This window comes from Passer domesticus, unplaced genomic scaffold (genome assembly GCF_036417665.1).
Source record: "Passer domesticus isolate bPasDom1 unplaced genomic scaffold, bPasDom1.hap1 HAP1_SCAFFOLD_309, whole genome shotgun sequence".
In the NCBI taxonomy this organism is placed as follows: domain Eukaryota; kingdom Metazoa; phylum Chordata; class Aves; order Passeriformes; family Passeridae; genus Passer; species Passer domesticus.
In genome coordinates, this window is record NW_026990088.1 from 1 (window position 1) to 25,088 (window position 25,088).

Below are 25,088 nucleotides of genomic sequence, written 5' to 3' on the forward strand. Positions count from 1 at the left end.
ATCTCGGCCAACGCGGGGGGGGGAGGGGGTCGGGGGGGGGGCCCTCCCCTCCCCCCCCCCGGCGGGACGGCGAGCGCCGCCCCTCCCCCCTACTCGTACGGCTGGAGCTTCTACTTCGGCGGCGTCTCCTTCATCCTGGCCGAGGCCATCGGCGTCCTCGCCGTCAACCTCTACATCGAGCGCCACCGCAAGGCCCCTCCCCCCCCGCCGCCCGCCCCTCCCCCCCCGCCCCCGCCGCGCGCCGCCCCTCCCCCACCCCCGGCCCTGCCGCGGCCCCCGCCCCCCCGCGCCGCCGCTCGCGCTCGGGCTCGCGCTCCAGCGGCAAGTCACGTGACCCCTCCCCTCCCCCCCCCCCACCCAGCAGCAGCAGCGCGGGAAATCCGCCTCGTCCTCCCCTCCCCCGCGCACCCCGAGATCTCCATGTTCACCCTCAGCCGGCCCGCGGGGGGAGGGGCGGCCGGGGAAGGGCCCCTCCCCCCCGCTGCCGCCCCGCCCCCTCCCCCGGGGGCTCCGCCCCTCCCCCACCCGGCGGGGGGCGCCGCCCGGCACGCCCGGCGCCCCTCCCCCACCCGGCGGGCCCTTCCTGACGCTGCAGGGGGGGGGAGGGGCCGAGACCCCCCGGGGGGGGCACCGGGACCCTCAACAGGAGAACCACGCCCGTCTAGGGGAACAACCCCAAAATGCCCCGAAATTCACCCCAAATTCACCCGAAATTCACCCCGGGAGTCATCAGAAATCAGCCCAAAATTCAGCCCCAAAATTCGTCAAAAATCAGCAAAAAATACCCCAAAATTAACCCAAGATTCATCCAAAATTCAGCCGAAATCAGCCAAAATTCACCCCAAAATCGCCCGAAATCAGCCCAAAATTGCACCGAAATTCGTCAAAAAATTCACCCGAAATCAGACAAAAAATATTCAAAAATTCATCCAGAATTCACCCCAAAAATTCACCCAAAATCAGCGCAAAATTCACCCTAAAATTAATCAAAAATTCATCAGAATTCACCCCAAAATTCATCAAAAGTCACCCCAAAACCAGCCCAAAATATCTCAAAATCACCCCAAAATTAACCCAAAATTCATCCAAAAAATCACCTCAAAATTCACTGAAAATTGATCAAAATTCCGTCCAAAATTCCCCAAATTCACCCCAAAAATCCACCAGGACCTCCCCAAAATCCTCCCCAAGACCCCAAAATCAGGGTCCCAAAATTCGCCTTTTTTAGGGAAAATTCCCCCAAATTTTCCATCCCTGGTGGGTCCCAAAAAATCCTCATTTTTGGAGCCCCAAAATCATCAAATTTTTGGGGGAAAATTCCCCAAATTTCCCCTCCCTGGTGGGTCCAAAAATCGCCTTTTTTTACCTTCCCCCCCCCCCTTTTTTCCCCTTTTTTAACTTTTTTTTGGTCCTTTTTTCCCCTTTTTTTCACTTTTTCTTGTTATTTTTCCATTTTTTCTATTTTTTTAACATTTTCCCCTTTTCTTGTCCTTTTTGCCCCATTTTTTGCTTTTTGCCCCATTTTTTTGCCTTTTTTCCCCCATTTTCCCCCATTTTCCCCATTTTTCCCCATTTTTTGTCTTTTTTCCCCATTTTTCCCCATTTTTTTGCCTTTTTTTCCCCATTTTTTCCCAATTTTTTTTGCCTTTTTCCCCCATTTTTTCCAATTTTTTCCCATTTTCCCCCATTTTTTTCTCCATTTTTTCCCATTTTTTCCCCTTTTTCCCATTTTTTCCCATTTTTCCCATTTTTTCCCCTTTTTCCATTTTTTCCCATTTTTCCCATTTTTTCCCATTTTTTCCCATTTTTCCCATTTTTTGCCCCATTTTGCCCCTCCCCCCCAACCCCCGGGGGGTCCCAGTGCCTTAAAGGGGGGGGGGCTGGGACCCCCGGGGTGCCCCCACCAGTACAGACCAGTATAAACCAGTATGGACCAGTACAAACCAGTAGGGACCAGTATAAACCAGTCTGGACCAGTCTGGACCAGTATAAACCAGTACGGACCAGTATAAACCAGTATAAACCAGTTTGGACCAGTCTGGACCAATATAAACCAGTATAAACCAATACAGACCAGTCTGGACCAGTACAGACCAGTATGAACCAGTACGGACCAGCATGGACCAGTTTGGACCAGTATCCCCCATTTCCCTGGACCAGTAGGACCAGTTTGGACCAGTTTGGACCAGTTTTGGACCAGTTTGGACCAGTTCCCTGCCTGATACAGGACCAGTAACCCCATTTCCCTGGAGCAATCTGGACCAGTTTTGGACCAGTAAATCCCAGTTTCCCTGGACCAGTTTGGACCAGTCCAGACCAGTTCACTGCCTGATATGGGACCAGTATCCCCCAGTTACCCCAGACCAGTTTGGACCAGTAATTCCCAGTTTCCCTGGAGCAATCTGGACCAGTTTGGACCAGTAAATCCCAGTTTCGTTGGACCAGTTTGGACCAGTATCCCCCATTTCCCTGGACCAATCTGGACCAGTAAATCCCAGTTCCCTGGACCAGTCTGGACCAGTTTGGACCAGTGTCCCCCAGTTTCATCCCAGTTTGTCCCACTTTGGACCAGTAAATCCCAGTTTGTCCCACTTTGGACCAGTAAATCCCAGTTTGTCCCAGTTTGTCCCAGTTTGGACCAGTTTGGACCAGTTTCCCTGGTCCCCTTCGTCCCAGTTCATCCCAGTCTGTCCCAGTCCATTCCCACTGCCCTGGGGGGGGCTGGGATCGTTGGGAGCCCCCCCGGCCCCGCCCCTTTCCCCAAGCCCCGCCCATTCCAGCCCCTCCCACCCAAACCCCGCCCCCTGTCAGCTCAGACCACGCCCCCTCTCCGTCCTGGGCGTGGCCACGCCCAATCAGCGATCAAACCACGCCCCCGGCGCGGTGGCCACGCCCCGTCACTAAGCCCCGCCCCTCCAGGCCCAAGCCCCGCCCCCGGCCTGGATCCGCCCCCCGCATGCCAATTTTTACGGGAATTTCGCTGTTTCCAATAAAAACCACGCGAGAAAAGCGGGAATTGGGGGGGAGGGGAAATTTGGGGGCGTTTTGGGGGAAATTTGGGGAATTTTGTGGGAATTCGGGGCCATTTTGGGGAATTTTGGGGAATTTTGGGGGAATTCGGGGCCATTTTGGGGAATTTTGGACAATTTTGGGCGAAATTTTGGGGAATTTGGGAACATCTGGGGAAATTTTGGGAATTTTGTGTCATTTTGGAGAAAATTTGGGGAATTTGTGAAAATTCGGGGCCATTTTGGGGGAAAATATGGGGAATTTTGTGGGAATTTGGGGCCATTTTTGGGAAAATTTGGGGAATTTTGTGGGAATTTGGGGACATTTGGGGGAAATTTGGGGAATTTTGGGGGAATTCGGGGCCATTTTGGGGAAATTTTGGGGAATTTTGTGGCATTTTGGGGAAAATGTGGGGAATTTTGTGGGAATTCGGGGCCATTTTGGGGGAAATTTGGGGAATTTTGTGAAAATTCAGAGACATTTTAGGGAAATTTTGGGGAATTTTGTGGGAATTTGGGGACATTTGGGGAAATTTTGAGAATTTTTTGGCATTTTGGGGAAAATGTGGGGAATTTTGTGGGAATTTGGGGGCCATTTGGGGTTTTCAGACCAATTTTAGGAATTTTTCGGGAATTTTGTGGAGTTTTGGGGGGGGGGTCCAGAGCCATTTTGGGAATTTTGGGGCCATTTTGGGATTATTTTGTGTGAATTTTGGGATTATTTTGTCATTTTGGGGCCATTTTTTGGGAATTTGGGGAATTTGGGACAATTTTGGGGTCATTTTATGGGAATTTGGGGGTTTGGGGCAATTTTGGGGCTCTTTTTTAACAATTTCGGGAATTTGGGGCAATTTCGGGGGTCATGTTGTGGAAATTTAGGAATTTTGGGTCATTTTGGGTTCGTTTTGTGAGGATTTTTTGGAATTTGGGAGGTTTGGGGCCATTTTGGGGCCATTTTGGGACATTTGGGACCCCGAAAGGACCCGCCGAACCGCAGGACACCTCATTAATATTAATAAGCCTCATTAATATTAATACGAGCACAGCAAAACGCCAATCAAAGCGTGAAGACCCGCCCCTTTACCGAGTTCCGCTTGCCATTGGCTGAGATAGCTGTCAATCACACCAAAACCACGCTGCCCCGCCTTTCTCCATCCTGATTGGCTAAAACCGCTGCCAATCAAACCACCGCGCCTTCTCATTCGTTAGCGCATTACTCCCTCCCTCCTTCTCCTCCCATTGGCCATCCCGCCCGTCACTCACGCCCAGCGCGGCGCTGATTGGCTGCAGCGGCGCTGGGGGGCGGGAGCCGCCGTGTGGCGGAGCCGGAGCGGGCCCGGGCCCCGGCGGGGCGGGCGGAGCGGGCGGAGCGGAGCGGCCGCGGCCCAGCGGCCCCGGGCCCGCCATGGAGGACGGAGTGTACGGTGAGGCCGCTGAGGGCGGCGGGAACCGGCGGGACCGGGCGGGACCGGGGAGGAACCGGGGAGGGAGCGGGGAGGGACCGGGGCCGGGCGGGAAAGGCGTGAGGGGAATGGCGGGGGGGGTTCGTGAGGCGGCGGGCCAATGGCGGCGCGAGGAGCGGTCACGTGATGGGCGCGGCGGGAAAAGGGGCGGGATGGGTCACGTGGGTGGGCGGGGCTAATCGCGGGGGTGGAGTCAGCAGCCATGAGGGCGATGTGGCCACGCCCCCTTTTGATGTGGCCACGCCCCGTTCATAACAAGTCACGCCCTTTTCATCAAGCCACGCCCTCTTTATTGCAAGCCACGCCCAGTCACCAATGCAAATTAGGCCACACCCCTTTGAAAATGAGCCACTTGTGATTGGCAAAGGCCACGCCCCTTTAGCCCCGACCACGCCCAACTCCTTTATATGGAAAAGGGGCGTGACCAATGGGGCGAGGTGCTAAAATTTGAGTGAGGGGGCGGGGCTTGATCGGAGAAGGGGCGTGGCCAAGGAAAATGTGGACAGGTGTGAAATGGGCGTGGCCGGGTGCGATATGGGCATGGTCGGAATGGTGTGGGCGTGGCCAGGTGTGGTGTGGGCGTGGCCAGGGAGGTGTCACTGTGGCCAATGGTGATGTGGGCGTGGCTAGGTGTGAAGTGGGCGTGGTTAATGAGGTGTGGGCGTGGCCAGTGACCCAAATCCTCCAGATTTGAGCTCCTGGGGGGGGTTCAAAGAAGGAAGAGGCGGGGCCAGGTGGGCACGGGGTGTGCCCAGGTGTGATGTGGGCGTGGTCATGGAGGTGTGGGCGTGGTCAGGTGCGAAGTGGGCGTGGCCAGGGAATCCCCCAGATTTGAGTTCCTGGGGGGGTTCAAACAAGGACAAGTTGGGGCCAGGGGGCACGGGCAGTGCCCAGGTGTGTCCAGGTGTGAAGTGGGCGTGGCCAGGTGCGAAGTGGGCGTGGTCAGGGACCCAAATCCCCCAGATTTGAGTTCCTGGGGGGGTTCAAACAAGGACAAGTTGGGGCCAGGTGAGCCAGGGGTGTGCCCAGGTGTGTCCAGGTGTGAAGTGGGCGTGGCCAGGGAGCTGTGGGCGTGGCCAGGGACCCAATCCCCCAGATTTGAGCTCCTGGGGGGGTTCAAATAAGGAAGAGGCGGGGCCAGGTGTGCCCAGGTGTGCACGGGGTGTGCCCAGCTGTACCAGGGGGGTGCCCAGGTGTGCCCAGGTGTGATGTGGGCGTGGCCAGGGATCCAAATATCCCCGGAATGCCCCAGATTTGAGCTCCTGGGGGGGTTCAAACAAGGACAAGGAGGGGCCGGGTGGGCACGGGGTGTGCCCAGGTGTGCCAGGTGTGCCAGTGTGCCCAGGTGTGGCAGCCGTGGCAGCCCGGCGCGCTCAGTGCCCCCAGACCTGTCCCCGGAGGAGCGGCGGGAGCTGGAGTCGATCCGGCGCCGCAAGCAGGAGCTGCTGGGCGAGATCCAGCGGCCTGCGCGACGAGCTCAGCGAGGCCATCAGCGAGGTCGAGGGGCTCGAGGCCAACGAGGGCAGGTCAGGCGCCCCGAAATGTCCTGAAACAGCCCCAAAACAGCCCCAAAACAGCCCCAAAATGTCCTGAAACAGCCCCAAAACACACCCCAAAACACAGCCAAAATATGCTGAATGGTCACAAAATAGCCCCAAAATGTCCTGAAACGGGCCCAAAACAGCCCCCAAAACAGCCCAAAAACAGCCCCAAAACACAGCCAAAATATCCTGAAACGGTCACAAAAATATCCCTAAAATAGCCCCAAAATAGCCCCAAAATGTCCTGAAGCAGACCCAAAAATAGCAACAAAATGTCCTGAAATGGTCACAAAAATAGCCCCAAAACAGCCCCAAAATGTCCTGAAACAGGCCCAAAACATGGCCAAAACACAGCCAAAATATGCTGAAACGGTCACAAAAATATCCCCTAAAATAGCCCCAAAATAGCCCCAAAATGTCCTGAAATGGTCACAAAAATAGCCCCAAAATGTCCTGAAACAGCCCCAAAACACTCCCCAAAAATGCAGGCGAAATGTCCTGAAACGGTCACAAAAATATCCCTAAAATAGCCCCAAAATATCCCCAAAATAGCCCCAAAATGTCCTGAAACAGCCCCAAAACACTCCCCAAAACACACCCCAAAACACAGCCAAAATATGCTGAATGGGTCACAAAAATAGCCCCAAAATGTCCTGAAACAGGCCCAAAACAGCCCCAAAACAGCCCCAAAACACAGCCAACATATCCTGAAATGGTCACAAAAATATCCCTAAAATAGCCCCAAAATAGCCCCAAAATGTCCTGAAAGAGGCTCAAATAAGCCCCAAAATAGCCCCAAAATGTCCTGAAACGGTCACAAAAATAGCCCCAAAATAGCCCCAAAATAGCTCCAAAATGTCCTGAAAGAGGCTCAAAAATAGCCCCAAAATAGCCCCAAAATGTCCTGAAATGGTCACAAAAATAGCAACAAAATGTCCTGAAACGGTCACAAAAATAGCAACAAAATGTCCTGAAACAGGCACAAAAATAGCCCCAAAACAGCCCCAAAATGTCCTGAAACGGTCACAAAAATAGCAACAAAATGTCCTGAAACGGTCACAAAAATAGCAACAAAATGTCCTGAAACAGGCACAAAAATAGCCCCAAAACAGCCCCAAAATGTCCTGAAACAGGCCCGGAAGTAGCAACAAAATGTCCTGAAACAGGCCCAAAACAGCCCCAAAATGTCCTGAAACAGCCCCAAAACACAGCCAAAACACAGCCAAAATATCCTGAAACGGTCACAAAAATATCCCTAAAATAGCCCCAAAATAGCCCCAAAATGTCCTGAAAGAGGCTCAAATAAGCCCCAAAATAGCCCCCAAATGTCCTGAAACGGTCACAAAAATAGCCCCAAAATAGCCCCAAAATAGCTCCAAAATGTCCTGAAAGAGGCTCAAAAATAGCCCCAAAATAGCCCCAAAATGTCCTGAAACAGTCACAAAAATAGCAACAAAATAGCCCCAAAATGTCCTGAAACAGCCCCAAAGCAGCCCCAAACCACAGCCGAAATATCCTGAAACGGTCACAAAAATATCCCTAAAATAGCCCCAAAATGTCCTGAAACAGGCCCAAAACATGGCCAAAACACAGCCGAAATATCCTGAAACGGTCACAAAAATATCCCTAAAATAGCCCCAAAATATCCCCAAAATGTCCTGAAACAGGCCCAAAAACAGCAACAAAAAACACCCAAAATATCCCCAAAACAGCCCCAAAATGTCCTGGAACAGGCCCAAAAAGAGCAACAAAATATCCCCAAATATTGCCAAAAATAGCCCCAAAATGTCCTGAAAGAGGCCTGAAAATATCCCCAAAATATTCCCAAAAATATCCCCAAAATATCCTGAAATGGTCACAAAAACAGCCCCAAAACAGCCCCAAAATGTCCTGAAAGAGGCCCAAAAATATCCCCAAAATACCCCAAATAACCCCCAAAAGGATTCCCCAAATATCCCCTAAAATATCTGAAATATATCCCAAAATATCCCAAAAATATCTCCAAAATATCCCAAAAAGTTCCTAAAGATTTGCATCTGGGAGCTCCAAAATCTTAAAATTTCACCCCGGAACCCAAAATCCCCAAATTTCAAAAAAATTCCCCAAAATTTGCCAGATTTCCCAAAAATTCCCAAAATGTCCCCTGAAAATTCCCACCTGGGACCCCAAAATTCCCAAAAATTCTCCAATTTTCCCCAAAATTTCCCCAAATTTCCCCTGAAAATTCCCACCTGGGACCCCAAAATCTTCCCAAAATTCCCCCAAATTCCCCAAAATTCCCCAAAATGCCCCAAATTCCCCCAAATTTGGGCCTTTGCAGCAAGACGCTGCAGCGGAACCGCAAGATGGGGATGGGCCGCAAGAAATTCAACATGGACCCCAAAAAGGTCAGCGGGATTTTGGGGGAAAATTGGGGAAATTGGGGAATTTGGGAATTCGGGGGGATTTGGGGGAATTTAGTGGGAATTTATTGGGAACTTTGGAGGGAATTTGGGAATTTTTGGGGAATTTTTGTGGATTTTAGGTGAATTTTTTTTTTAATTTGGGGAGATTTTGGGGGAAATTTGGGAATTTTGGGGGAATTTTGGGGGAAATTATTGGGAATTTTGGGGAAAATATGGGAATTTTGGGGGAATTTTTGGGAATTTTAGGGGAATTTTCTGGGAATTTAGGGGGATTTTGGGAGAAATTTGGGAGTTTTGGGGGGATTTGGGGAATTTATTGGAATTTTGGGGAAAATTTGGGAATTTTGGGGGAATTTGGGGGAATTTATTGGGAATTTTGGGGAAAATTTGGGAATTTTTGGGGAATTTTTGTGGATTTTAGGTGAATTTTTTTTGGAAATTGGGGAGATTTTGGGGGAAATTTGGGAATTTTGGGGGAATTTTTGGGAGTTCTGGGCAGATTTGGGGGAAATTTGGGATTTTGGTGGAATTTTGGGGGAATTTTTGTGGATTTTAGGGGAATTTTCTGGGAATTTAGGGGGATTTGGGGGAATTTTGGGGGATTTTGGCAGAAATCTGGGAGTTTTGGGGGGATTTGGGGGAATTTATTGGGAATTTTGGGGAAAATTTTGGAATTTTTGGGGATTTTAGGGGGATTTGGGGGAAATTTGGGAATTTTGGGGGAATTTTGGGGAATTTATTGGGAACTTTGGGGAAAATTTGGGAATTTTTGGGGAATTTTTGTGGATTTTAGGGGAATTTTTTGGGAATTTTGAGGGATTTGGGGGAATTTATTGGGAAATTTTGGGGAAAAATTTGGGGATTTGGGGGAATTTTTGTGGATTTTACAGGATTTTTTGGGGAATTTTGGGGAGTTTTTGGGGGATTTTGGGAAATTTATTGGGAATTTTTGGCAATTTGGGGGGAAATTTGGGAATTTTAGGAAGGTTTGGGGAATTGCGGGGGAATTGAGGAATTTGGTGAATTTTGGGGGGGAATTTTTGCAAGTTTTTGGGTGAATTCTGGAAATTTGGTGGAATTTTTGGGGGGAATTTTTGGGGCATTTTGGGTAATTTTTCTGGGGAATTTGGGGAATTTTGGGGGGAATTTTTGGGAGTTTGAGAACGTTGGGATTTTTGACCCTTAAAAATGTGAATTCTTACCAATTTTCAGTGTAAAAAATGTGAATTTTCCCTTTATTTTCACCATCAAAAATGGGAATTTTGTTGTTTTTGCTGGGAATTTTTGTGTTTTTGCGTGGGAATTTTTGCGTTTCGGGTGCGGATTTTCCGGGAATTCCGTGAATTTTGGGAATTCCGGGTTCCCAGGGGATCCAGTTCCTGGTGGAGCAGGAGAACTTTTACCAATTTCCAGTGTAAAAAATGTGAATTTTCGCCATAAAAAACGGGAATTTTGGTGTTTTTTGCTGGGAATTTTGGTGGTTTTGACCGGGAATTTTTGTGTTTGGGGTGCGGATTTTCCGGGAATTCCGTGAATTTTGGGAATTCTGGGTTTCCCAGGGGATCCAGTTCCTGGTGGAGCAGGAGAATTTTTACCGATTTCCAGTGTAAAAAATGTGGATTTTCCCTTTATTTTTGCAGTAAAAAATGGGAATTTTGGTGGTTTTGGCAGGAATTTTTACATTTTGGGTGCGGATTTTCCCAGAATTCCGTGAATTTTGGGAATTTGGGTTCGCAGGGGATCCAGTTCCTGGTGGAGCAGGAGAACTTTTACCAATTTCCAGTGTAAAAAATGTGAATTTTCGCCATAAAAAATGGGAATTTTGGTGTTTTTTGCTGGGAATTTTGGTGTTTTTGACCGGGAATTTTTGCGTTTTGGGTGCGGATTTTCCGGGAATTCCGTGAATTTTGTGAATTTTGGGAATTTGGGTTCCCAGGGGATCCAGTTCCTGGTGGAGCAGGAGCTGCTGCGGCACACGGCCGAGGACATCGCGCGCTTCCTCTACAAGGGGGAGGGGCTCAACAAAACGGCCATCGGCGACTACCTGGGAGAGAGGTGTACTGGGATGGACTGGGAGCACTGGGAGGCACTGGGATTGGGCTGGGAGGGGTTAACGGGGACTGGGAGGCACTGGGATTGGGCTGGGATGGACTGGGAGCACTGGGGTTCCTGTACAAGGGGGAGGGGCTCAACAAAACAGCCATCGGCGACTGCCTGGGAGAGAGGTGGACTGGGAGCACTGGGATATACTGGGATTGGAGTGGAAGGGGTTAACGGGGACTGGGAGGGACTGGGAGCACTGGGATATACTGGGATTGGAGTGGAAGGGGTTAACGGGGACTGGGAGGCACTGGGATTGGACTGGGAGGCACTGGGAGCACTGGGGTTCCTCTACAAGGGAGAGGGGCTCAACAAAACGGCCATCGGCGACTGCCTGGGAGAGAGGTGGACTGGGAGCACTGGGATATACTGGGATTGGGCTGGGAGGGGTTAAAGGGGACTGGGAGGGACTGGGATTGGACTGGGAGGGGTTAACGGGGACTGGGAGGCACTGGGAGCACTGGGAGGCACTGGGATTGGACTGGGATTGGACTGGGAGGCACTGGGAGGCACTGGGAGGGACTGGGAGGGACTGGGATTGGGCTGGGAGGGGTTAACGGGGACTGGGAGGGACTGGGATTGGGCTGGGAGGGGTTAACGGGGACTGGGAGGGACTGGGATTGGGCTGGGAGGGGTTAACGGGGACTGGGAGGCACTGGGATTGGACTGGGATAGACTGGGAGGCACTGGGGTTCCTGTACAAGGGAGAGGGGCTCAACAAAACGGCCATCGGCGACTGCCTGGGAGAGAGGTGGACTGGGATGGACTGGGATTGGACTGGGAGGGGTTAACGGGGACTGGGAGGGACTGGGAGTAACTGGGATTGGACTGGGATTGGACTGGGAGGCACTGGGAGGGACTGGGAGGGGTTAATGGGGACTGGGATGGACTGGGATATACTGGGATTGGACTGGAAGGGGTTAATGGGGGACTGGGAGCCACTGGGAGGGGTTAAAGAGGGACTGGGAGCACTGGGATTGGACTGGGAGGGGTTAGAGGGGGACTGGGATGGACTGGGAGCAACTAGGAGGGGATTGGAACAAACTGGGATGGACTGGGAGGGGTTAAAGGGGGACTGGGAGCGCTGGGAAAGACTGGGAGCAGCAATGATTGACAGCTAGTGGGTGGGGCTTATTCTAACTTGTGGGCGTGGTCAAGCCCAGCTGCAGCATGATTGACAGAGGCTGTACTGAGCCAGTAAATGACAGGGTGGGTGTGGCCAGGGATGATTGACAGGGGCTGGACTGGGCTGGTAAATGGGTGAATAACAGGGTGGGCGTGGCCAGGTGTGATTGACAGGAGCTGGACTGGACCAGCAAATGGGTAAATGACAGGGTGGGCGTGGCCAGGTGTGATTGACAGGAGCTGGACTGGACCAGCAAATGGGTAAATGACAGGGTGGGTGTGGTCAGGGATGATTGACAGTTGTGAGGCTGGGCTGGTAAATGGGTGACTGACGTGGGGGGCGTGGCCAGGTGTGATTGACAGCCCGGCCCCGCCCCCAGGGAGGAGTTTAACCTGGGCGTGCTCCACGCCTTCGTGGACCTGCACGAGTTCACCGACCTCAACCTGGTGCAGGCGCTCAGGTGAGCTCACCTGGGGGGGCGGGGCTCACCTGGGGGGCGGGGCTCGCCTGGGGGTGGGGCTCACCTGGGGGCGGGGCTCACCTGGGGGGCGGGGCTCACCTTGGGAGGACACCTGGGGGCGGGGCTCACCTGGAGATGAAGGGGGGGTCACCTGGGGGGGCTCCCAGGTGAGTTCTGGGAAATCTCAGGTGAATTTTGGGGGCTCTCAGGTGGATTTGGGGCTTCCCAGGTGTGTCCCAGGTAATTCCAGGTGTGTCCCAGGTAACCCCAGGTGTGTCCCAGGTGACCCCAGGTGTGTCCCAGGTAATTCCAGGTGTGTCTTGGGTTTCCCAGGCAGTTCCTGTGGGAGCTCAGGTGTGTTTTGGGGGGTTTCAGGTGACCCCAGGTGTGTCTCAGGTAACTCCAGGTGATTTTTGGGTTTTCCAGGCAGTTCCTGTGGCAGCTCAGGTAACCCCAGGTGTATTTTAGGGGTTTTCAGGTGACCCCAGGTGTGTCCCAGGTAACCCCAGGTGTATTTTAGGGGTTTTCAGGTGACCCCAGGTGTGTCCCAGGTAACCCCAGGTGTGTTTTGGGGGGGTTCAGGTAACCCCAGGTGTGTCCCAGGTAACCCCAGGTGTGTCCCAGGTGACCCCAGGTGTGTCTCAGGTAACCCCAGGTGATTTTGGCTTTCCCAGGCAGTTCCTGTGGCAGTTCAGGTGTGTTTTTGGGGGGTTTCAGGTAACCCCAGGTGTGTTTTGGGGGGTTTCAGGTGACCCCAGGTGTGTCCCAGGTAATTCCAGGTGTGTCTTGGGTTTTCCAGGCAGTTCCTGTGGGAGCTCAGGTGTGTTTTGGGGGGTTTCAGGTGACCCCAGGTGTGTCCCAGGTAACCCCAGGTGTATTTTAGGGGTTTTCAGGTAACCCCAGGTGTGTCCCAGGTAACCCCAGGTGATTTTGGCTTTCCCAGGCAGTTCCTGTGGCAGTTCAGGTGTGTTTTAGGTGTGTCTGAGGTAACCCCAGGTGTGTTTTGGGGGGTTTCAGGTGACCCCAGGTGTGTCCCAGGTAACCCCAGGTGTGTTTTGGGGTGGTTCAGGTGTGTCTCAGGTAACCCCAGGTGTGTCCCAGGTAACCCCAGGTGCGTCTCAGGTAACCCCAGGTGTGTTTTGGTGTGTCTCAGGTAACTCCAGGTGTATTTTTGGGTTTCCAGGCAGTTCCTGTGGGAGCTCAGGTGTGTTTTAGGTGTGTCCCAGGTAACCCCAGGTGTGTTTTAGGTGTGTCCCAGGTAACTCCAGGTGTGTTTTGGTTTTCCAGGCAGTTCCTGTGGAGTTTCCGGCTGCCGGGGGAGGCGCAGAAAATCGACCGCATGATGGAGGCGTTCGCGCAGCGCTACTGCCTCTGCAACCCGGGCGTGTTCACCTGCACAGGTAACGCACCTGGGCACACCTGGGCACACCTGAGAGTGTCACTGACACACCTGGGTACACCTGAGATACCACTGACACACCTGGGCACAGCCCTGACACACCTGGGCTGTCTCTGACACACCCAGCACTACTGCCTGTGCAACCCGGGGGTGTTCACCTGCACAGGTAACGCACCTGGGCACACCTGGGCACACCTGAGAGTGTCACTGACACACCTGGGTACACCTGAGATATCACTGACACACCTGGGCACAGCCCTGACACACCTGGGCTGTCTCTGACACACCCAGCGCTACTGCCTGTGCAACCCGGGGGTGTTCACCTGCACAGGTAACGCACCTGGGCACACCTGGGCACACCTGGGCTGTCACTGACACACCTGGGCTGTCACTGACACACCTGAGATATCACTGACACATCTGGGCTGTCACTGACACACCTGAGATATCACTGACACACCTGGGCACAGCCCTGACACACCCAGTGCTACTGCCTCTGCAACCCGGGGGTGTTCACCTGCACAGGTAACGCACCTGGGCACACCTGGGCACACCTGAGATATCACTGACACACCTGGGCACAGCCCTGACACACCTGGGCTGTCACTGACACACCCAGCACTACTGCCTGTGCAACCCCGGGGGTGTTCACCTGCACAGGTAACGCACCTGGGCACACCTGGGCACACCTGGGCTGTCACTGACACACCTGGGTACACCTGAGATATCACTGACACACCTGGGCTGTCACTGACACACCTGGGCTGTCACTGACACACCCAGCGCTACTGCCTGTGCAACCCGGGGGTGTTCACCTGCACAGGTAACGCACCTGGGCACACCTGGGCTGTCACTGACACACCTGGGCACAGCCCTGACACACCTGGGCTGTCACTGACACACCCACCGCTACTGCCTGTGCAACCCCGGCGTGTTCACCTGCACAGGTAACGCACCTGGGCTGTCACTGACACACCTGGGCTGTCACTGACACACCTGGGTACACCTGGGCTCACACAGACACACCTGTCACACCTGTCACACCTGTCACACCTGTCACACCTGTCACACCTGTCACACCTGTCTCACACCTGTCCCACCTGTCACACCTGTCTCTCACCTGTCAGACACGTGTTACGTGCTGTCGTTCGCGGTGATCATGCTGAACACGTCCCTGCACAACCCCAACGTGCGCGACGCACCTGGGCACACCTGGGCACACCTGTCACACCTGTCACACCTGTCACACCTGTCACACCTGTGTTACCCGTGTCAGACACGTGTTACGTGCTGTCGTTCGCGGTGATCATGCTGAACACGTCCCTGCACAACCCCAACGTGCGCGACGCACCTGGGCACACCTGGGCACACCTGTCACACCTGTCACACCTGTCACACCTGTCACACCTGTCACACCTGTCACACCTGTGTTACCCGTGTCAGACACGTGTTACGTGCTGTCGTTCGCGGTGATCATGCTGAACACGTCCCTGCACAACCCCAACGTGCGCGACAAGCCGTCGGCCGAGCGCTTCGTGGCCATGAACCGCGGCATCAACGACGGCGGCGACCTGCCCGAGGAGCTGCTCAGGGTGGGCGGGGCCGGGGGGCGGGGCCAGGTGTGCGCAGGTGCGGGGACGGGATTTTGGGTGGGTTCAGGGCGAAATTTAGGGAGGAAAAGGTGAAAAAATGGGGATTTTGGGGTGAAAAAATGGGAATTTCAGGGGTTTTGGGGCGTGGGTGTGGCCTGGATGAGGATTTGGGGGCGTGGCCTATGAGGGTGTGGTCGGTGGGTGTGGTCACTTTTGGAGTGACATTTGGGGAGGAAAAGGTGAAAAAATGGGGATTTTGGGGTGAAAAATGGGAATTTCAGCAGTTTAAGAGGGGCTTGGGGGCGTGGTTTCAGGTGTGGGTGTGGCCTATGAGGGTGTGGTCGGTGGGTGTGGTCTGAGAGGGCGTGGTCACATTTGGGGTGAAATTTGGGGAGGAAAAGGTGAAAAAATGGGGATTTTGGGGTGAAAAAATGGGAATTTCAGGGGTTTTGGGGCGTGGTTTTGGGGGTGGGTGTGGTCTGAATGAGGATTTGGGGGCGTGGCCTATGAGGGTGTGGTCTGAGTGGGCGTGGTCACTTTTGGGATTAAATTCCTTCCAAATTTGCCCAAATTTATACAAAATACTCCCTAAATCTCCCAAAAATCCCCGAATCTCCCCCCAAAATCCCCAAATTTCCCCAAAAACCCCTGAATATCCCCAAAAATCCCTGAATTTCCCCCAAAAATCCCCAAATTTCCCCCAAAATCCCCGAATCTCCCCCAAAAACCCCTGAATTTCCCCAAAATCCCCAAATTTCCCCCAAAATCCCCAAATTTCCCCCAAAATTCCATAAAAATCCCCGAATTTTCCCCAAAAATCCCCAAATCTCCCCCAAAAATCCCTGAATTTCCCCCAAAATCCCCAAATTTCCCCCAAAATTCCATAAAAACCCCCAAATTTCCGCCATAATTCCCCCAAAATCCCCAATTTTTCCCAAAAATCCCCGAATTTCCCCCAAAATTCCTCAAAAATCCCCTAATTTCCCCAAAAATCCCCGAATTTCCCCCAAAAATCCCCGAATCTCCCCCAAAAATCCCCCATTTTTCCCCAAAAATCCCCGAATCTCCCCCAAAATCCCCAAATTTCCCCAAAAAGTTCCTGAATTTCCCTCAAAATTCCTCAAAAATCCCCTAATTTCCCCCAAAAAACCCCGAATTTCCCCCAAAATTCCCCCAAAATCCCCAAATCTCCCCCAAAAATCCCCCGATTTTCCCCCAAAAATCCCCGAATCTCCCCCAAAACCCCCCGAATCTCCCCAAAACTCCCGAATCTCCCCGTTTTCGCCCCAATTTCAGAACCTGTACGAGAGCATCCGCTCGGAGCCCTTCAAGATCCCCGAGGACGACGGCAACGACCTCACGCACACCTTCTTCAACCCCGACCGCGAGGGCTGGCTGCTCAAGCTGGGTGAGCCCCGCCCACCGCGCCCGGCCACGCCCACCGCGCCCGGGCCACGCCCACACGTGGCCACGCCCCAAAAATCCCGCCCAAAATACTCAAAAATCCCAATTTTCGGGCATTTTAGATCAGTTTTAGGGCTTGAATGTGGCTCAAAGTGGGTGGGGCATTGTTCTGGCCACGCCCACAAAGACATTGGCCACACCCACCCCGCCTGGGCCACGCCCTCCTGTGGCCACGCCCCCAAAATCCCGCTTAAAATACTCAAAAATCCCAATTTTTGGGCATTTTTTTGAGTTTTATGCGGCTCAAAGTGGGTTGGATGCGGCTGTGGCCACGCCCACCACACATAGGACACGCCCACCCCACCGGAGCCACGCTCCCCTGTGGCCACGCCCCCAAAATCCCGCTCAAAATACTCAAAAATCCCAAATTTTGGGCATTTTTTAAACCTTTTATGGGGTTGAAGTGGGTGGGGCACAGCCCTGGCCACGCCCACCACGCATTGGCCACGCCCACTGAGCCTGGGCCACGCCCTCATGTGGCCACGCCCCCAAACCCCCCCTCAAAAACACCCGAAAATCCCAAATTTTTGGAATTTTAAAATCTTTAATGGTGTTAAGTGGGTGGGGCATTCCCCAGGCCACGCCCACCTCACATAGCCACGCCCACTCGGTGTGGCCATGCCCACTTTGCATGGCCACGCCCCCTCCCAGTCCCCCCAGTCTGTCCCAGTTTGGTTTTGCTGAATTTTAACGGAATTTTTTTATTTTTCTTTCTTTTCTTCCCTAAAAATCCCCAAATTCCTCCAAAATTCCCCAAATTTCCCTCAAAATACCCCAAATTTCCCCCAAATTTCCCTCAAAATTCTCCCAAAATTCCAAATATTCTCCAAAAATCCCCCAACAATTTCCCCCAAAATTCAAAAAATTCCCTAAAAATTCCCCCAAATTTTCCCAAAACCTCCCAAAATTGGCTCCAAACTGTCCCAAAATTCCCCAAATTTCCCCAAAATTTCCCTGAAAACTCTCCAAAATTCAAAAAAATTCCAAAAAATTCAAAAAATTCCCAAAAATTCAAAAAATTCCCCCAAATTTTCTCAAAATCTCCCAAAAATCACTCAAAATTTTCCCAAAATTTCCCCAAAATTCCCCAAATTTCCCCCAATCCCCCCGGTGCTGCCTTTGGGACCCCCCAGGAGGTGAGTGCTGGGGTGGGGGAGGGGCAGCGCTTGGGACCCCCCAAAAAGTCCCCAAAATTCCCCCAAAAATCCCCCAAAATCCCCAAATTTTCTAAATTTTACTGCATGGACCCCAAATCCCCCCCAAAATCCCCCAAAATTTCCTGAAATCCCCCAAAATTCCCCCTAAAATCCCAAAATTCCCCAAAATGCCCCAAAATTCTCCCAAAATCCCCCTAAAATTCCCTCAAAAATCCCAAATCCCCCCAAAATTCCTGCAAATTCCCCCAAAGTTTTCCCAAAATTCCCCCCAAATCCCCCAAATTTTGCCCCAGGGATCCCAAAATCCCCCCCAAAATCCCAAATCCTCCCAAAATCCCCAAGAATTTCCCTAAAATTCCCAGAAACCCCCCAAAACCCCCCTGATTTTTCCCCCAAAACTCCCAAATTTCCCCAAAAATTCACCCAAATCCCCCCAAAAAGCCCAAAATCCCCCAAAAGTTCCTCCAAAAATTCCCCCAAAATCCCTCAAAAATTCCTCAAAAAATCCCAAAATTGCCCCAAAATCCCCCAAATTTTGCCCCAGGGATCCCAAAATCCCCCCCAAAAATCCCAAAATACCCAAATTTTCCCCCAAATGCCCCAAATTTGCCCCAAATTCCCCAAAAATCCCAAAATTCCTGAAAATCCCCCCTAAAATCCCCCAAATTTTGCCCTATGGATCCCAAAATCCCCCCCAAACATCCCGAAATGCCTCAAAAATCCCAAAATTCTCCCCCAAAAATCCCAAAATCCCCCAAAAATTCCTCTAAAAATCCCAAAATTCCCCCAAAACCCCCCCTAAAATCCCCCAAATTGTGCCCCAAGGATCCCAAAATCCCCCCCAAAAATCCCCAAATGCCCCAAATTTGCCCCAAATGCCCCAAATTTGCCCGAAATGCCCCAAATTTGCCCCAATGCCCTCAGGCGGGCGGGTGAAGACGTGGAAGCGCCGCTGGTTCATCCTGACCGACAACTGCCTCTACTACTTCGAGTACACCACGGTGAGACCCCAAAAACCCCAAATTCACCCCAAAGTAGCCCAAAATCCGCCTCGGGAGCCCCAGAATCAGCAAAATCCCCCCCTAAATACCCCAAAACCACCCCAAATTACCCCAAATTCACCCCAAAATCCCAAATCTGCCTCTACTACTTCGAGTACACCACGGTGAGACCCCAAAAACCCCAAATTCACCCAAAAAACCCGAAAATTCACCCCAAAATCCACTTCAGAACACCCAAAATACCCCAAAACCACCCAAAATTGAAGCAAAATAACCCAAATTCACCCCAAAATCCCAAATCTGCCTCTACTACTTCGAGTACACCACGGTGAGACCCCAAAAACCCCCAAATTCACCCCAAAATAGCCCAAAATCCGCCTCGGGACCCCCAGAATCAGCAAAATCCACCCCAAAATACCCCAAAACCATCAAAAATTCAATGAAAATACCCCAAAATAACCCAAATTCACCCCAAAATCCCGAATCTGCCTCTGCTACTTCGAGTACACCAAGGTGAGACCCCAAAAACCCCCAAATTCACCCCAAAATAGCCCAAAATCCGCCTCGGGAGCCCCAAAATCAGCAAAATCCCCCCCTAAATACCCCAAAATCACCCCAAATTACCCCCAAACCACCCCAAATTACCCCAAATTCACCCCCAAAATCCCAAATCTGCCTCTGCTACTTGGAGTACACCACGGTGAGACCCCAAAAACCCCCAAATTCACCCCAAAAACCCCCAAATTCACCCCAAATTCCCTCCCTGGGACCCCAAATAACCCCAAAATTTCCTGAAATTCCCCAAAAATTCCCAAAATTTCCTCAAATTCCCAAATTTCAGGACAAGGAGCCAGAGGGAATCATCCCCGAGGTGGAATCGGCCCCAAAATGCCCCAAATTCACCCCAAAATCCCTTCCTGGAACCCCAAATTCCCCCAAAATCCCTAAAATTCAAATAAAATTTCTCAAAAATTCCCAAAATTTCCCGAAATTCCGGAATTCCAGGACAAGGAGCCGCGGGGGATCATCCCCCTGGAGAACCTGAGCATCCGCGAGGTCGAGGATCCGCGCAAACCGGTGAGACTGAGCCCCAAAAACCCCAAAAACACCCCAAAAACCACCCCAGAATCTGCCCAGAAATCCCTAAAAAACACCCCAAAATCTGCCCAAAAATCCCTAAAAAACACCCCAAAAATCAGCCCAAAATCTGCCCAAAAATCTCTAAAAATCAGCTCAAAAATCCCCAAAACCAGCCCAAAATCTGCCCAGAAATCCCTAAAAACCACCCCAAAAATCAGCCCAAAATCTGCCCAAAAATCCCTAAAAAATATCCAAAAAATCCCTAAAAATCAGCCCAAAAACCTCTAAAAAACGCCCCAAAAACTAGCCCAAAATCTGCCCAAAAACCCCTAAAAAACACCCCAAAAATCAGCCCAAAAATCCCAAAACCCACCCCAAAATAACCCCAAAAATCATCTCAGAAATCCCTAAAAATCACCCCAAAATTACCCTAAAAATGGTCCAGAAATTACCCCAAAATCCCTAAAAACCACCCCAAAATTACCTCAAAAATCCCTAAAAACCACCCCAAAATTACCTCCAAAATCCCTAAAAACCACCCCAAAATTACCCAAAAAGTGGCCCAAAAACCACCCCAAAAACCCCGAAAAACATCCCAAAATTACCTCCAAAATCCCTAAAAATTACCCCAAAATCCCTAAAAAACACTCCAAAAATCAGCCCAAAAATCCCTAAAAACCACCCCAAAAATCAGCCCAAAACATCCCTAAAAATGGCCCAAAAACCCCAAAAACCACCCCAAAAATCCCCCAAAAATCCCCCCAAAAATGCCCCAAAATCTCCCCGTTTTCCCCCATTTCTTTCCCCTTTTCCTCCCTTTTTTTTGTCCGCTGACTCCCAGATTTTTCCACTTTCTCTCCAACTGGTCCAAACTGGTTCTTACTGGTTTTTAACTGGTTCCTACTGGTTTTTAACCCTTTCCTGACCATTTCAAACTTCCCAAATCTCTCAATTTTTCCCCTTTTTTTTCCTTTTTCCCCCTCTATTTCCATCACCCTTTATCCAATTTTACCCCAATTTTTCCCAAACTGGTTTGTACTGGTTTCTACTGGTCTGAACTGGTCTGAACTGGTCTTTACTGGTTCCTGCTGGTCCCTACTGGTTTTTAACCCTTCCCAGACCATTTTAAGTCCCCAAATCTCCCCTTTTTTACCTTTTTTCCCCATTTTTGGCCATGTTTTTTGTCCCACGACCCCCAAATTTTTCCACTTTTTTCTAAACTGGTCTCTACTGGTTTGTACTGGTCCAAACTGGTTCTCACTGGTCCAGACTGGTTTTTAACCCTTTCCAGACCATTTTAAGGCCCCCAAATCCCATCTTTTTTCGTCTTTTTTCCCCTTTTTCCCTTTTTTCCCCCTCTATTTCCATCACCCTTTATCCGATTTTACCCCAATTTTTCCCAAACTGGTTTGTACTGGTCTGAACTGGTTTTTCCTGGTATGTACTGGTCTGAACTGGTCCCTACTGGTTTTTAACCCTTCCCAGACCATGTTAAGGTCCCCAAATTTCTGCTTTTCTCCTCTTTTTGCCCCTTTTCCCCCCCATTTTTTGCCCCTTTTCCCCCCCATTTTTTGCCCCGTTTTTCCTCCAGATTTTTCCAATTTTTCCCAAACTGGTTTGTACTGGTTTTTACTGGTCTGAACTGGTTTTTACTGGTCCCTACTGGTTTTTAACTCTATCCAAACCATTTTAAACTCCCCAAATCTCCCCATTTTTCCCCATTTTTCGCCATGTTTTTTGTCCCACGATTCCCAACTTCTTCCAATTTTTCCCAAACTGGTTCGTACTGGTCTGAACTGGTTTTTACTGGTCTGAACTGGTTCCTACTGGTTTTTAACCCTTTCCAGACCATTTTAAAGTCCCCAAATCTCCCAGTTTTCCCCAATTTTTACCTTTTTTTCCCCTTTCCCTGCCCTGTTTTTCCTCCAGATTTTTCCAGTTTTTCCCAAACTGGTCTTTACTGGTTTTTACTGGTTTCTACTGGTTTTTACTGGGTTTTAACCCTTTCCACACCATTTCAAGATCCCCAAATGTCCCCTTTCCCCCCCTTTTTTCCCCTTTTTCCCATTTTTTTGCCCCATTTTTGCTCCAGATTTTTCCGTTTTTTTCCCAAACTGGTTTGTACTGGTTCGTACTGGTTTGTACTGGTCCTTACTGGTCCCTACTGGTTTTTAACCCTTTCCAGACCATTTTAAAGTCCCCAAATGTCCCCTTTTTTCCCCCTTTTTTCCCCTTTTTTCCCCATTTTTTTGCCCCATTTTTGCTCCAGATTTTCCGGTTTTTTCCCAAACTGGTTTGTACTGGTTCGTACTGGTTTATACTGGTCTTTACTGGTCCCTACTGGTTTTTAACCCCTTCCAGACCATTTCAAGATCCCCAAATCTCCCCTTTTTCCCCGTTTTTCTCCATTTTTTTGCCCCATTTTTGCTCCAGATTTTTCCGGCTTTTTTCCCAAACTGGTTTGTACTGGTTCGTACTGGTTTTTACTGGTCTTTACTGGTTTTTCCCGGTTTTCCCAGCACTGCTTCGAGCTGTACATCCCCAACAACAAGGGGCAGCTGATCAAGGCGTGCAAGACGGAGGCGGACGGGCGCGTGGTGGAGGGGAACCACGTGGTGTACCGCATCTCGGCGCCCACGCGCGAGCAGAAGGACGAGTGGATCAAATCCATCCAGTGAGGGCCAGAAATTACCAAAATGTTCCCAAAAATATTCCCAAAAATTCTGGAATTGTCAAAAAAAAAATTCAGGGTTTTTTTACATGGGGGTTTGGGGGGTTACAGTGGGGTTTTGGGGGTTAAAATGGGATTTTTGGGGGTTAAAATGTGAATTTTTGCGATCAAATCTGTTCAGTGAGGCCCAAAAACGCCCAAAAAATTACCAAAAAATTCCAAAAATATTCCTAAAAATTCCTAAAAAATCCCTGGAAATCCCGGGGGGGTTGGTACAGGGGGAAGCGTGTGCTGTGCCGCATCTCGGCGCCCACCCCGCGAGCAGAAGGACGAGTGGATCAAATCCATCCAGTGAGGGGCAAAAATGTTCCCAAAAAATTACCCAAAAATTCCCAAAAATTCTGGAAGTCACCCCCAAAAAATTCAGGGGGTTTTTTACATGGGGGTTCGGGGGGTTAAAGCGGGGTTTTGGGGGTTAAAATGGGAATTTTGGGGGTTAAAATGGGATTTTTTGGTGCTAAGATGTGAATTTTTGCGATCAAATCCATCCAGTGAGGGGGAAATGTTCCCGAAATGTTCCCAAAAAATTCCCAAAAATTCTGGAATTCACCCCCAAAAAATCAGGGTTTTTTTACATGGGAGTTCGGGGGGTTAAAGCGGGGTTTTAGGGGTTAAAATGGGAATTTTCGGCGCTAAAATGTGAATTTCTGCCATCAAATCCATCCAATGAGGGACAAAATTCCCGGGAAAAATTCCTAAAAATTCCTAAAAAATCCCTGAAAATCCCGGGGGGGTTGTTAAATGGGGGTTTGGGGGGTTAAAGTGGGGTTTTAGGGGTTAAAATGGGAATTTCCTGCGCTAAAATGTGAATTTTTGGGATGAAATTTGTCCAGTGAGGGTCAAAAAAATTCCTAAAAATTCTGGAATTCATCCCCAAAAAATCAGGGTTTTTTTACATGGGGGTTTGGGGGGTTAAAGTGGGGGTTTAGGGGTTAAAATGGGATTTTTGGGGGTTAAAATGGGATTTTTTGGTGCTAAAATGTGAATTTTTGAGATCAAATCCGTTCAGTGAGGGACAAAATTCCCAGGAAAAATTCCCAAAAATTCCAGAAAATTTCCTAAAAATAATTCGGGCTTGGTAAAGGGGGGTTGGGGGGTTAAAGTGGGGTTTAGGGGTTAAAATGGGTTAAAAATGTCTAAAAAAAAGAGATTTTTGGGTCCAAATCCATCCAGTGAGGCCCAAAAAATTCCAAAAAAATTCCAAAAATATTCCTAAAAATTCTGGAATTCCTCCCCAAAAATCAGGTTTGTTTTTTTTTAATGGGGGTTTGAGGGGTTAAAAGGGGAATTTTGAGGATTTTAATTGGATTTTTTTTTATTTTAATTGGAATTTTGTGGCATTTTAATGCATTTTTGGGGGGATTTTGGGGTTTTTCAGGGGGATTTTGGGGGAATTTTTTCCAGGGGTTTCCCCAAGGGGTCAGGACCCCAAAAAATCCCCAAAAATCCCCAAAAAAATTCCCAAAGAATCCCAAAAATACCTGGAAATTTTTAGTGGAGTTTTGGAGGGTTAAAATGGGAATTTTGAGGATTTTAATTGGATTTTTAAAAAATTTTAATTGGATTTTTTTTTTTTTAATTGGAATTTTTTTTAATTTTAATTGGAATTTTTTGGGATTTTAATTGGAAATTTGTGGCTTTTTTTATGGAATTTGGGGGATTTTTAAATGGAATTTTGGGGATTTCAATTGGAATTTATGGAGATTTTAATTCGAATTTTTTTTTGGTATTTTAATTGGATTTTTGAGGGTTTTTGATGGATTTTTGGGGGAATTTTGGGGTTTTCGGGGGGGAATTTTTTTCCAGGGGTTTCCCCAGGGGGTCGGGACCCCAAAAAATCCCCAAAAAATTCCCCAAAATTCCCAAAATCCCCGACTTTCCGGCAGGGCGGCGGTGAGCGTGGATCCGTTCTACGAGATGCTGGCAGGCGCGGAAAAAGCGAATTTCCGTCAAGAAAAAGCCGGAAAATCCCTGAAAAAACCCCAAAAAAAAGGGGGCGGGACCCCCGGAATTCCCACCTGGAACCTCCCAAAAAATCCCCCAAAAAAATTTGGGGGAATTTCCCCCAAAATTCCTCCAGACTGGGAAAGGACCAAGAGGCTCGGGAGCCCCAGAATTCCCAAAAATTCCCCAAAATTTCATCCCTGGGGATCCCAAAATTCCCAAAATTTCACCCCTTGAGCCCCAAAATTCCCAAAATTTCACCCCCGGGAGCCCCAAAATTCCCAAAAATTCATCCTGGGAATCCCAAAATTTCACCCCTGGAGCCCCAGAATTCCCAAAAATTCGTCCTGGGGATCCCAAAATTCCCAAAATTTCCTCCTGGGAATCCCAGAATTCCCAAAAATTCACCCCTGGAGCCCCAAAATTCCCAAAATCCCCCTGGGAATCCCAAAATTCCCCCAAAATTCCCAAAAATCCTCCCAACATTCCCATTGGGAACCGCAAAATTCCCAAAATTTCCCCCAAAAATCCCAAAATTCCCATTGGGATTCCCAAAATTCCCGAAATCCCCCCGAAATTCCCAAATTTCCCCTCCCAAAAATCCCCAAATTCCCGTT

At 50.1% G+C, this 25,088-nt stretch overlaps 2 protein-coding genes across 2 annotated transcripts; both read left to right on the top strand.

Moving 5' to 3' along the window:
- Positions 1-51: 51 nt before the first annotated feature.
- LOC135292361 (basic proline-rich protein-like) lies at positions 52-3,009 on the top strand (the record flags this gene model as incomplete). The annotated part of the gene is made up of 1 exon (XM_064406572.1): positions 52-3,009. A coding segment is annotated over one exon (1,068 nt), but the record flags the coding sequence as incomplete, so codon positions are not given.
- Positions 3,010-5,210: 2,201 nt separating this feature from the next.
- LOC135292358 (cytohesin-2-like) lies at positions 5,211-24,709 on the top strand. Its single transcript, XM_064406569.1, is given in 14 exon segments — positions 5,211-5,226; positions 5,644-5,934; positions 5,936-5,997; positions 8,333-8,399; positions 10,354-10,472; positions 12,023-12,103; positions 13,391-13,503; positions 14,946-15,094; positions 16,391-16,503; positions 18,638-18,716; positions 19,722-19,793; positions 22,316-22,470; positions 24,414-24,453; positions 24,455-24,709. Coding segments are annotated over 13 exon segments (1,353 nt in total). The 5' UTR covers positions 5,211-5,226; positions 5,644-5,679; the 3' UTR covers positions 24,503-24,709.
- Positions 24,710-25,088: the final 379 nt, after the last annotated feature.